This window comes from Mustela erminea, chromosome 1, assembly GCF_009829155.1.
Source record: "Mustela erminea isolate mMusErm1 chromosome 1, mMusErm1.Pri, whole genome shotgun sequence".
NCBI classification, from domain to species: domain Eukaryota; kingdom Metazoa; phylum Chordata; class Mammalia; order Carnivora; family Mustelidae; genus Mustela; species Mustela erminea.
In genome coordinates, this window is record NC_045614.1 from 3,955,546 (window position 1) to 3,968,858 (window position 13,313).

The following is a 13,313-nucleotide window of genomic DNA, read 5'->3' on the forward strand; positions in this document are numbered from 1 at the left end:
CAACCAGGAGAAGCCCTGGAAGGGCGGGGGGGGGGGGGGAGGGCATGACAGGAGCGAAAGTCCTGGAGTGGGAACAAGCACAACCCCCACCCGTTTAAGATCTCAAAGGCTCTTCGTTCCTCCGTTCCCCAGGGGAGGAAACTGAGGCGCGGGGAGATAAAAGCACCTATCCAAGGTCACAGAACCGAGTCTCCGACCGGAGCCCGGAAGAAGTCCAGCGGCCGCTCGGCGGCTGAAAGGACGCGCTTTCAGCACTCTCGAGGCGACCAGCTGCAAGGAGGAGCAAAAACAAGGTACAGAGAGAGGTGGTGACGGGCCAAGGTCACAGAGCCGGGCCCCCCGGTCCCCGCTGGCTCGGGCCGGGGTCGGTCACAAGGCGAAATGGTGGAGGGGGGCCCGCGTCCGGCAATCGCGCTGACAGGCCGGCACGGGGGCGTGCCCCGGCCTCCTGCTCCAACCCGGGACGTCGAGCCGCCTCACCTTCTTGAGCCGCTCCATCAAGACGCTCTTGTTGCCGCCCGTGTCCAGATTCCGCTTCTTCAGCTCCGCCCGCAGGTCTATCACTCGCAAGTCACTCAGCCGCCGCGTCCCGGCCTCCGAAGCACCCGATCCGACAGCGGCTGTGCCAGAACCCGACTCGCTGGACCCTGCCAGAGTCTCCGCCATCCCAGGTCTCACGGCCCCGCCACCCTCTTCCCACACCGCCGGCGGCTGTAGCGGCTCTGAGCACAAAATGGCGCCGCCTAAGAGGAAAACGCACTCGCTTCCTCCCGCCCCGCTTTCCGGCCGCGCATGCGTGCCGCACTTGCCAGCTTTCTTAACAGCACGAGCGCTCGCGCGTCGACCAACCGCACGTTCCCCACCATAACGCGCAGGCGCCGTAACTGCAGCACGCATGTGTCACGGCCGTTCGCGGCGGGAGGCTGGCGAGATGCAATGCGCCTGCGCACTTCCCTTTTAGTGCTCACCACGCATGTGCAAATGCGACCGGCAGCGTCGGCTCCGCGCCGGGTGCGCCTGCGCAGAAGCGAGGCGCGCCAGGGCGGCTGGAGCGGTTCCCTCGCAGGCGGCGCCATTTTGTGCTAGGTGCCCAGATAAAACCGGCCCGGTTCTGTGTGAAGTGGGCGGCGGAGCCAGGGTCCCTGGAATGGCGGAGACTCTTTCAGGCCTAGGCGATTCGGGTGCGGTGGGCGCAGCGGCTCTGAGCTCTGCCTCGTCGGAGACCGGGACGCGGCGGCTCAGCGACCTGCGGGTGATCGATCTGCGGGCGGAGCTGAGGAAACGGAATCTGGACTCGAGCGGCAACAAGAGCGTTTTGATGGAGCGGCTCAAAAAGGTAGAGCTGGGGCCCTGCGGGGGCGGGAAGGAGGTGGGAAGGGGGGTCCTGGCGGCCGCGACCGAGGTCCCCTGGCCTCGGGGTCCGCCCCCGGCCCGGTGTTGGGGCCTGCATCTGGTCTGGCGCTCCAGGCTTCTCCCGGCTCCTCCCGGGCCCACGAGGGAGCTCCCGCCCCAGCGCGGCCGGGGTGCGAACCTCAGCGCCGCCGTGGGGAGAGAGCGACATCTGGGCGCGACCCGGCGACGGCGCCGCGGCCTTGCGGTGGAGGGCGGCGGGGCACCCAGGCCGAGGGCTCCTGTTCTCCGCGCCCGCCACCGCGCCGCGCGGCCTTCCTCTCAGGGGCCCACCCCAGCCTCCAGAAATGACGGGAAACCCGGAAGCCCTCATTTCCTGGGCCAGGTGGGGGGACTCGGCCAAGGTCACACGGCCGTGGCGACAGGCCGGCCGATTTCCTGAGCCCGCGCTGGCCGCCGGGCTTCCCCTGGAGGTTCCGACGCTCGCCGACCGGGGAGGGTGGACGTCCTTCGAGGAGAGGGGCTAGTTTAGCGAGCGACTGCGCCGGGAACTAGTTCGGAGGTTAAAACAAAACAAGACGGCTTGTGGACTCGCTAGTCCCGGGTCGGGGAAGTAACGCGGAAAGGGAAGCGCTGTTTGCGGTAGCGAGCGGCAACGTGGGAGACCCGGCGGGGGCCGTGAGGACGGCCGCGGGGCTTCGCCGGGAGGCAGGCAGGCAGGCAGGGCGCGCGTTCGGGCCTCGGGCCTCGGGCCTCTGCCGGGTCTCCGTGGCGCGGACGAGGTCGGACGCGCGCTCGGCCTGTTTATGCCGGAAGGAGCCGCGAAGAGCGAGCTTTCGTGTTAGGATGAACCGGGCTTGGCTCGCTGCCTGGCGCGGGAGACGCGATCGTTGTCACAATGCACTTTTCCTCTGCGTGCCTCCGTTTGTTTTGTGCAGCAGCAGGACTGTGGTCCCTGCCGTGAGGGTTCTGAGGGGCCGGTGCCAGAGCCTGAGGAGGTCATTAAACGTTCGGGGCCTTCTGCTTCCCCTTTCCCGGACTCTGGTTGGCTTCTGTGCTCCTCTCCCATCTGCCTGTTCTCATCTTGGGACTTGGGTGTAATCTCAGCCTCGGCCACCTCCCCACCCAGCCCCTGCAGACGGTGTGACTTGTGACTCTTTCCACCATCCTGGCTCCCCGGCGACGGAGGACCAGGGCATTAATTATTACTGATTACCATTAAGCAGGAGTAGGGATTGGTTCTCATTTTTCGAATGAGGAAGCTAGGGCTCGGAAATGGTGGGTTGATGAGCCCAGAGTCTGTGGGGCTCTTACAACTTGAGTTTGTTTGTTTCACTATGGATACTAATTCCCTTGGCTCACCTCAGGGCAGGTAGTTCATCAACAAAGATGATCTAGAAAAATTGCTGGAAGGTTGAGGGTTGCCACCAGGGTCTCCCCTCAGCAAAGTGAAATTGGGACTTTTATCGTTTTTACTCCCAGTCTGCAAGCCGGCAAAGAGGATAGGATGGCACTGAGTTTTCCATTCAGATTTGGTGGCTGAGACTGGTGTGTGACTTCAAGGAGCCTCCATCACTGTCCTCTTCGAGCGGATTTCCATTTCTTCTGTTTTCATTTTCTTAGGGGTGTGGTCATAGCATGTAAATAGCAGCAGCTTGTATGTTTACCTGCTACTTGACCCAAGTGAGTCTAGAATTACTGATTGACTTTTTTTTTTTTTTTTTTTTTTTTTTACTTCTACCGTCTAGTTAGTGTCCCCCCTTTTTGGTCATTTTTCCAGAAAGGGCAAATGAGGAAAAGGTGGAAGGAGCACAAAGAGTAGTTTCCCGAGCTCTGTAAGGATGACTCATAGCCTGCAGCGTCCCTAGGGATGATCCTGTAAGCACTGCACCCAGAGGAGACTTACTGAGGGGCAAAACGGTACACCTCCTGTCTGGAGCAGTTCTCTGTTCTAGTGGTATTCCAGAATTCTCTTTTGCCAGGAAGAATGGGACAGATATTCTGGTTGTGCTTTCCTTGATTCCAGAGTAGAAGTCCCAGTTCCTCCTCCTCACCCTGGTTTACAGAGAGAAGAGAGATTTTTTTTTTGTTCCTGGTGCAGATCAGATATGGAGCGTGTAAGCCCACAAATTCACAGCTCTTGCAAATTCAGACTTCCACGCTGAGAAACTCCTGAAGATCTGAAATTTCTGAAACCGTCTGCATATAAAAGATTCTATTTGAAGTAGGTTTAAACAGAATTCTTACTCGCAGGATAATGCAATAAGAAGAGAAAGGATTATCGGTAAAACCTAAAATCGAAGTCCAGTATCCAAGAATATCATTGAGGACATGCTCAGAAATCGTTTGCTGTGCACCTCCTTGGTGCTCCGCACTGTGCCAAGTGTGGGTGTGGGCTGTTCAAGGGAATGATGAGCTCTTGGGTGGGAGGTGGGGCTTACCAAGAGATGGTTTTAATTCCTTACCCTTTCAGGCAAGTCCCCTACTGGTTAAGAGCAAGACCTTTGGAGTCAGTCTTAGATGTGCATGATCTGATGAGGTAGTGCGGGTTATGTCCAGCCTCATGGCACACACAGTACGATCTCAGCCGAGTGAGTGTAAGTATCTGTCCAGACAGTGCCAAGTGTAGGCATGGCATGGAGAGGGAGTCACAGAGGGTCAAACAACACATTGCTGGGTAAAGTCTCGGGAAAGGAGTGTGCTTTTTCCTTTCTGAGGTCCCTTGGGTCCAGGAATAGGATAATCTAGATGGTGGCGATGTGAATACCAAGAAATAAGTTGACTCCAGAGCCATTGTCCAAGGGAGAGCAAGAGCGCGGATGGGTAGAGGGAGGCCCTTTCCAGATCAGCAACCTGAAGTTTCTGTGAAAGTCAAGTCTGTGTGCTGCCTTTTTTGGTAAACCTTTTTTTAACCTCCCCTCTAGGCAATTGAAGATGAGGGGGGTAATCCTGACGAAATTGAAATTACCTCCGAAGGAAACAAGAAGACGTCAAAGAGATCCAGCAAAGGTATGGAGGATTTTATCAGCACGGCTAATGTTGAGAACTTCCTTCACAGTTATTTCCTTTGCTAATGAGCCTGTTCACCTGGCTGTGTTTGGGGTCTGGGAACTACCCTGTGAATCCAAAGGGCCTGGGATGAAGCTTTGCGTTTCCTTCAAGATCTCCAGTGTATTTTCTTTTTCTGGTACTTGGGAATTCTGACAGGATGGGAGGGATGTTTGCATATTGGTTCATCAGGCACTCAGCAGCCCTTGTTTACCCAGACTTTTAACCTTCTTTACATAGAGAGAACTTAGGGTTGCTTGGGTCTCCTATTTCTCTGACTGAGGAATGTAATTTCTCTTTTAAATACCACCTGGCCGAAAGAGAGTTGTCAGTTTCACAGACTTTGCTTTTAAAATTGCCTAGTGCATAAGTGCTCCAGTCCACATGGCAGTAGTGACCGTTACCATCAGACCGAAATCTCCCATTTCCTTCTCCCCTTCAGCTTTCCTCTACTGCGTCCTGGGCTTTAGTCAAGTGCTGAAGATGTGCTTCCCTTTCTTGGTCCTCTTTTGCCTAGGCTTATGTTCTCTGCCTACCCCTCTCCCCATGTGTCTGCAGTCAAGTCCTTGTTTATCAGCAAACACCTGTGATCTCTCCAGTAGCAACTCCTCCCCCCTTTGCCCTCTGCACAGTCATGACCAGGTTCCTTAGGCCTTGCCTTTTTTTTTTTTTTTTTTTTAAATTTTATTTGTTTGTCAGCATTTGCCAGGAAGCTCACAGGCTGGAGGGGTGGCAGGCAGAGGGAGAAACAGGTTCCCCACCAAGCAAGGAGCCCAATGTGGGACTCAGTCCTAGGACCTGGATCATGACCAGAGCCAAAGGCAGATCGTTAACCAACTGAGCCACCTAGGCACCCTCGCTTAGATCTTGCTTTAATGCTAATGTCACTCTGCCCCGTGTTAATGAGATTGTTGGGGGCAGCAGCTCTATCTTTCTTGTCAGTTTTCTTTAGTATTTACTTGTAATTTCATTCAGTAACATTCAACTACTGTTTTTAAGAAAGAATCAGTTAAAACTGGACATTTGAACTGTTCTAAAAGTTCTTTTGGTAATTGGTGGCTTTGTTGCGTGAACCCCACAACAAAATGAAATACTCATATTACCTGGCTAGTGGTGAAGAATTGGGTTTGAAAGGTCTAAGGGGCAGGGACTAAGGTCAGCCACACGGTGTGGTTTAAGCCCTTGGACAGCAGCGGTCAGGCAACCTCACTTTGGAATGAAGTCACTTCTGTGGTCCCTAGTACATTGTGCATTTTTTGGCTTTGCCTAAGTAAATGTCTTTGCCAGGATAAGAGTACTGGAAAATCCCAGAAAGATAGTCATACTGGTAGAAAATAGAGCTTCTTTTTGTGTTTTACTTTCTTTTTAATAAAAGAAATAATTGTGGGGCACCTGGGTGGCTCAGTGGGTTCAAGCTTCTGCCTTCGGCTCAGATCATGGTCCCAAGGTCCTGGGATTGAGCCCCGCATCGGCCTCCCTGCTCTGCAGGGAGTCTGCTTCCTCCTCTGTCTCTCTGCCTGCCTCTCTGCCTACTTGTGATCTCTGTCAAATAAATAAATAAAATCTTAAAAAAAAAAGTACTTTAAGTGCTGCTTTTTTTTTTTTTTTTTTTAAAGTATAGGTAAGCATTAAGTAAAATGTAGAAGCAGCTCTTTTTTCCCAGTAAGGGGGTGGTAACCCATTATTAGAAGGTGGGCCATTCTTTCTTAGACTTTTCTGTGTGTATGCAGTCTTTTAAAAGTATGGGATGCCTGGGTGTCTCAGTTGGTTAAGCAGCTGCCTTCGGCTCAGGTCATGATCCCAGCGTCCTGGGATCGAGTCCCACATCGGGCTCCTTGGTCTGCAGGGAGCCTGCTTCTCCCTCTGACTCTGCCTTCCACTCTGTCTGCCTGTGCTCGCTCTCGCTCGCTCTGACAAATAAATAAAATCTTTAAAAAAAAAAAAAAAAATATATATATATATATATATATATATATATATATATATATATATATATATATATATATATAGAGGGGCGCCTGGGTGGTCAGTTGGTGAAGCATCTCACTTTGGCTCAGGTCATGATCCCAGGGTCCTGGCATCCAGTCCCACATCTTTGGGCTCCTTGTTCAGCAGGGAGCCTGCTTCTCCCTCTCCCTTTGGCGCTCTCCCTGCTTGTGCCTGTGCCCGCGTTGTGTGTGTGTGTGTGTGTGTGTGTGTGTTTCCTTCGCTCTCTAAAATAAATAAGTAAAATCTTTGGAAAAGTAAATATATAAACATGTTCATACAACCGTGCACATGTATTTTTCTTAAGGAAATAGGTCTTAGTTTACAAAATATTTTTTAGATTGCTTCTTTTATTTTCCACATTAAGGACGTATTTCCATAGTACCTCAAAGTATAAAAAGATTTTATTCTTTTTTAAACAGTGTAATTGTAACTTTTCCGATCAGTGTACCACAGTTTAGCTCATCAGTCTCCTTTGTTATTAAACTGTTGAGATTTTTTTTTTCCATTTTTGACTTGGCATTTCCAGTTTTCAGTGCTGCCATGAACCAGAAATGTCTATATGTAAAGAAACATATTTTTTGATTTTTTAAAAAAATATTTTGAGAGGGGATGAGTTGAGAAAGCACAAGCAGGGGCGAGGGGCAGAGGCAAGGGGAGAAGCAGACTCCTAGCTGAGCAGTGAGCCTGCTGGATGCAGGACTTGATCCCCAGGACCCTTGGATCAGAACCTGAATCCAAGGCAGATGCTCAACTGACTGAGCCACCCAGGTGCCCTATTTTTTGATAACTTAATTAGAAGTAGAATTATGGGGTCAAGGATATGTGCATTTTGAAATAGCTACTGACAAGTAGCTCTTCTAACAGACTGTGCTGGCTGGTATCTCCACCAGCACCCAGGAGAGGGCCGCCTATTGCACATCTTCCGGAACATTGAGGATTATCTTGTTAAATCTATGTTTAAGGAGAAAACTACTATGTTTATCTGCATTTGTTCACAGGTAAAGTGTTAATTTACATCTGGTTACAGGTTAAACTGCTTCTGGTAATTGGCCATCTGAACTTTCTGAACTGCCTTTAAGGCCCTTTGCATACTTTTCTGCTGAGTTTGTCTTACTGATTTTTGAGTGCTTGCTCTCTAAAATGTCGCAGTTGTTTTTCCTAGTGTGTCATTTGACCTGACTTGTGCATGATGTTTTGGTCCTTTGAGTTTTAATCTTTAATACAGTCTGCACTGTGAACCTATTCTGTATGGTTTCTAGATTTTTTTTCCAAAGATTTTATTTGTTTATTTAACAGAAAGAGACACAGGGAGAGAGGGAGCACAAGCAGGGGGAGTGGGAGAGGGAGAAGCAGGCTTCCCGCGGAGCAGGGAGCCTGATGCAGGGCTCCATGCCAGGACCCTGGGATCATGACCAGAGCGGAAGGCAGCTGCTTAAGGACCAAGCCACCCAGCACCCCTGGTTTCTAGATTTTGTTGTGTTTTTAAAGGCCCTCCTTGGGGTGCCTGCGTGGCTCAGTCAGTGAAACATCCCAACTGACTTCCATCTCGGGTCGTCATCTGCAAGTAGGTGGACGGGGGCTGGAGCTCCGCGGCAGGCTGAGTGCAGATTTGCGGAGATTCTCTCCCTCCCCCTCTGCTCCTGCACATTTGCACACTCTTTCTCTAAATAGATAAAAATCTTTTTTTTTTATGTTATTTTTAGAAAGCAAAAAAAGAGAGAGAGAGAGAAAGAAAAGTCCTTCTTTGCTTTAAAATTATAAAACGTATTCTATGTTGTAGAGTAATATTTATGGTTTTGTTTTTTAATTCGGATGTTTAATTCGTTTGGAATTTACACGTGCTGTGAGATAGGTAGGGATCAGAGTACAGAACATTTCTGTTTCTTTGTGCTCTTTCCCAGTCACACTCCCTGAAGCCCCCTAACACCTCACCCCACTCCAGAAACAGTTTGTTGTGATGACTTCATGATGAATTAGTTTTGCCTGTTCTAGAACTTCATGTCAAATGGAACCATTCAGTATGAACTCTCTCGTGTCTGGTTCTTTGCTCGACGTCATTTGTTCGATTCCTGAGCGGTACAGTCCGTGTTATGTTTGCTGGGGCGAGCATGTGCATTCTACTGTATTGTTTTCAGCAGCCTTACTACATTTTAGGAAGAGTTTAATGAAAGTAAGTTCGTTCTTCTGACCCGCTTGGTGAACAAACTGAAAATGCTTTGAAACCTGCATACTGATTACCGTAATCACAGTCGGAGTGTGTGTCAGGCGGTTTCGGCACTTCCCCAGAGTAGTTCCATACCAGGAATCTGTTAAGCATAATCTTTTTTAAAGTAATTATCAGAAAAGCAAACCTCACTGGCAAAGTAAAGTTGATCTGTTTGCTTTTTAGCTCTTACCGATCCTGTGCTGTTTGTCTGTTGTGACACAGGTTAATCATAAGGAAAAGATGCAAGAATCAAAAATTTTTCACGTGTCCTTCATCCAGCCTCCCCAGATGTTAGCATTTTACTAAGTTTCTTTATCCTGCCACCACCTCCTTATGTGTGTTTTGTTTCATTTCTGAGAATAAATGGCCGGCATGGACCCCTTTGGCCCACAAGCTTCCGTATCGCCTGGCAGCAAGCGTATTAGGGAGCCCTAGTTAATCCAAATTGAGGCATTAACATAGATACAGTTGCCTAAGCTGAGATCTTCTTTAGATGTTAGATTCTTTATTGCTCAAAAGGAAGAATCATCCAGGGTCGGCCATTGCGTGCAGTTGTCACGTGTCCCGGGGCAGTTTCTGAGACTTCCGTTGTGTTCCTGTCTTGCCGGTTTTGAAGCGCACAGACCATTTGTTTTGAAGGCTGGTTTCTGAATTGGGGTTTATTTATTTGTTCATTCATTCATTTTGTTCTCCTCTCATTAGGTCCAGATGAAACACTTTTGTCAGCAGTACCACACATTCCTCTCCCTCTGTGCTCTCTGTTCCTCGGCATAGCCTCGCAAGGCACATGCTGTCCAGTTGAGTGACTGCCTGAAAGTGCTGCTGGTCGGGTTTCTCCACTGGAAAGTTACTCTCTTACCCTTTGTAATTTTATCTCTGGGGGAGAAACTGTAAGACTTCTCTAAATATCTTGTTCATCCTCCGCCAGTTTTATCACCCACTGATTGTTATCTGTTGGTGATTCTCTAAATTTATTATCCTATCTACATTTCTTAGTTGGTTTCTGCTGTAAGGGGTGACTCGCCCTTCTTCCCTATTTATCATTGTGTACTTAGAGAGTCTTACTTCGTTCAGTAAGTTATAAACCTTTGTGATGATTATTTTAATGTTCTTATTGTTCCAGTGAGAGCCCTTCAGGCTGACTTGTGTGTCCTTTTGACGTATCCCTGTCCGTCTTCGAACACCTTCTTACGTTCTGGCAGAACAGGGCATTCCAATCTCTTGTACTTCCTGCTGCACCTTGGGAATCAGCTATTTCTTCTAGGCTCCCCTGTCCTTTGTGGAGAGTGGTACCTTGTAGGCCAGTGCTGGGTGTGTAAGGTCTGTTGGACTGAATAAGCCTCATGAATTTAAATCCTAGTGAAGCAATCAGATTAGCCAGTGACAGCTTCAGAAACATGAAAAAATAAAGCTCTGGCTAATATGAGCTGTGTACCAACTGAGCTTGCTAGCTAGTTAAAATTGTTTACTAACTGATTCTCTTGGATTTTGGAGGGGCAGTCATACTTGAGACTGAAGCAGGGTGGATATTAAAAAAACACGTTTAGTGTTCTTAAATGACAAAATAAAAGTAAAAGGAAATATTTAAGACCTGTGACATGACTAATTTTGAGGTTTTCCTAGGTGTGATGATCTTGCTAGAAAGTTGTTGATCAGCCCCAAGCTGATCTTAAAAGAAAGTGCGTAACAACTGAAATTCTAAGTAATCAGTGACGTAGAGTTGCTCTCATTTTACTAGTAGGTTATCAGAAGAGTCGGAAGTTTGAAGATTTGTTCATCTTAAAGTTGGCATTGGGGTTGCCTGGCTGACTCAGTTGTTAACGCGAGCAGCTCTTCATCTCAGGGTCGCGGGTTCAAGCCCCATGTTGGTTATAGAGCCTACTTTATATATATATGGTTTTTAAGATTTTTTATTTATTTGCCGGATAGCAAGAGAGGGAACAGAAGTAAGCGGGAATGGGAGAGGGAGAAGCAGGCTTCCTGCTGAGCAGGGAGCCCGGTGCGGGACTCGATCTCAGAACCCTGGGATTGTGACCTGAGCTGAAGGCAGATGCTTAACGACTGAGCCACCCAGGCGCCCCTGAAATATATATGTTTTTTAAAGGTGGCTCTAGGGACGCCTGGGTGGCTCAGTGGGTTAAGCTTCTGCCTTCAGCTCAGGACATGATATCCAGGTCCTGGGATCAAGCCCCACATCAGGCTCTCTGCTCAGTAGGGAGCCTGTTTCCCCCTCTCTCTCAGTCTGCCTCTCTGCCTACTTATGATCTCTGTCTCTCAAATTAATAAATAAAAGGTGGCTGTAAGGGTTTTTCAGTAGATGATGCTGGAGCAGTTGGCTCTATCTGATGGTGGGGAAGGACGTGTTCTTCTTCCTTTTGTGGAAAATAGACATTCTGGCTAGGATAGTACTTTTATAGTCGCCTTGGTGAGGGAGACCTGACAGGACACTAAAAGTAAAACAAAAAGGCAAATAAACTCAGCTGCATGAAAGGTTTAATTCTCTCAGCAAAAGACATCATAAATAATCCGAGTGCAACAGACTTAGAAGAGCGTTGTGGAATACAAATACCCAGGAAAAGTCGAGTATTCTTACACATCAGTAAGGCAGACATGCCGTCCGGTCGGCAAAGTGGAGACTGTGAATACGCAGTTCGCAGACTAGAGAAGAAACAAACATGGACTGTGATACAAACGTTCTCTCGGGAGGGAGTGAAGGAAGGCACACAAAAGCAGAATTATCATTTTGTCTCTCACACTTGTGAAACCTTACACTGCTCGCAGTGTCCCGTGCTAGCAAGGGGGGGAGAGGTGGGCAGCCGTTGCACGTGCTGAATTGAAGCCTCTTTGCACGGGGGCCACAAACAGAAGAACGCGCGCGGCATGATGTGAAACACGCAGGAGGGTCCGCATGCCGTGCGGGAAGGTCCTTAGGAGCACGACCTTCCATGGAAGTAAAACTCACGGGAAAATGAGGACATAGGTACGTCAGTGTATTTACGATCGAATACGTTTTAGCCCACTCGGGGTGCTGTGGGGGAATCCGGCAGACGTCGGGGGAGGCGGTCCCACTGGTGAGTTTGGACATGATCCCCGAGGCAGAAGCTCCGCAGGGCAAGAGGAGCTAGGATCCCACGCAGGGTTGCTGGGGCCAGGTTAGGGAAGCCAGAGCGGGGCAGATAGAGCTGTGCCTTCCAATTTGGAGGCTGCGAATGAGGATGACACTCTGGAGGAAGGATCTGAGGGCCACCCTTTTTCCCTTGCTGCTGAAGCAAGCGCTTGGCTTTGTTGGGGAGAGCTCTGGTTTCCATTCTCATCAGTTCTGCATTGGCTTAAGCACATTTTTTTCTTCTTTCTAGAAAGTAGGGTGCCTTTTCCCAAATAGTGCTTCTTGATCAGCTTTCCAGCCAGGGTTATGCTTTCTTCTGTATGTACTCAAGACCAAGTGTTTTTGTTTGTTTGTTTGTTTAAATATTTTATTTATTTGACAGACAGATCACAAGTAGGTGGAGAGGCAGGCAGAGAGAGAGGAGGAAGCAGGCTCCCCAGCGAGCAGAGAGCCCAGTGTGGGGCTCGATCCCAGAACCCTGGGATCACGACCTGAGCCAAAGGCAGAGGCTTTAACCCACTGAGCCACCCAGGCGCCCCGTTTTTGTTTTTTAAAGACTTTATATGTTTATTTGATAGAGGTAGCAAGAGAGGGAACACAGCACAGGGGAGCTGGAGTGGGAGAAACAGGGAGCCCGATGGGGGCTTCATCCCAGGATGCTGGGATCATGACCTGAGCTGAAGACAGATGCTTAATGACTGAGCCACCCAGACGCCCCAAGATTAAATGTTCTTAAGAGCACTCATTCCCTTGTGTCCTTTCTTACTTGAGAAAGCTCCCCAATCCCACCCCAGGGGGTTTGGGCTGCAGTATATCTGTGCTACCCTCTGGGGCAAAGGTGGTTGTGAAAGTGGAAAACTGATTTTGCTTGTTGGAAACCTGCTGCCTTTCTTGTGAAAGGGAGAGAGAAAGGATTGCAAATTTGTGGTGACCTACTTAGATTTTTCCTAGTAACTAGGATAGAACTGGACAAAAACCAATAAATATATTTTAGAATGACTTTAGCTTTATCAGATATAAGTCTGTGGACATGCTGCTGGTGCAACTTCCTGATATCTTTACATAAAGGCCATTGGGTTGAGTTCCAGACATTTTTTTAAAAAGCTCAAGGCATGTTTTGTCATAGATACTACAAAATGGCAATGGTGTTCCCAGCCAGCCACTAAGGCTGTTTCACATAATGTATTGAATTCTGCTGTTAGTGTCATGATCTCTGTTTTTAAATAATGTATTCCTGACAAACCTTTCAGATTTCCTGAAAGATTCCTGAATGAAATTAGAATATGGAAAAATCAGGGGTGCCTGGGTGGCTCAGTCAGTTGGGCGTCTACCTTTGGCTCAGGTCAGTATCCCAAATCAAGCCCCTAGTCTCAGTCCCTGCATAGCAGAGAGCCTGCTTCCTCCTGGGCCCCTGTCCTTGCTTGTGCTCGCTCTCTGTGTCAAATAACTGAATAAACTCTTTAAAAAAAAAAAAAGAATATAGAAAAATGAGGTAACACATGTAATAAGGAAGTTCTTATCCATGAGAGAGTTATTTATTTATTCATAAAATTTAAAATATCTCAATTATGGTATAAATGATTGGGTTTGGGTTTTTATCCCCCCGCTTTTTTG

General features: G+C 48.7%; 2 protein-coding genes across 9 annotated transcripts in view; one reads left to right on the top strand and one right to left on the bottom strand.

Moving 5' to 3' along the window:
* Positions 1 to 792, bottom strand: part of SAFB2 (scaffold attachment factor B2) — a 32,028-nt gene extending 31,236 nt beyond the window's left edge. For 2 of the 5 annotated variants that reach the window (XM_032307348.1, XM_032307340.1), the window contains exon 1: positions 481 to 792. In XM_032307348.1, the coding sequence (XP_032163239.1) occupies positions 481 to 666 (186 nt within the window). In that variant the 5' untranslated portion in view covers positions 667 to 792. The remainder of the gene's footprint in view (positions 1 to 480) is intronic. The other 3 variants (XM_032307369.1, XM_032307379.1, XM_032307358.1) reach the window with 2 other exon arrangements.
* Positions 793 to 998: 206 nt separating this feature from the next.
* The window catches only part of SAFB (scaffold attachment factor B), a 36,472-nt gene continuing 24,157 nt past the window's right edge, over positions 999 to 13,313 (top strand). For all 4 annotated transcript variants that reach the window (XM_032307402.1, XM_032307411.1, XM_032307420.1 and 1 more), the window contains exons 1-2: positions 999 to 1,336; positions 4,275 to 4,359. In XM_032307402.1, coding sequence (XP_032163293.1) covers positions 1,148 to 1,336; positions 4,275 to 4,359 — 274 coding nt within the window. In that variant the 5' untranslated portion in view covers positions 999 to 1,147. The remainder of the gene's footprint in view (positions 1,337 to 4,274; positions 4,360 to 13,313) is intronic.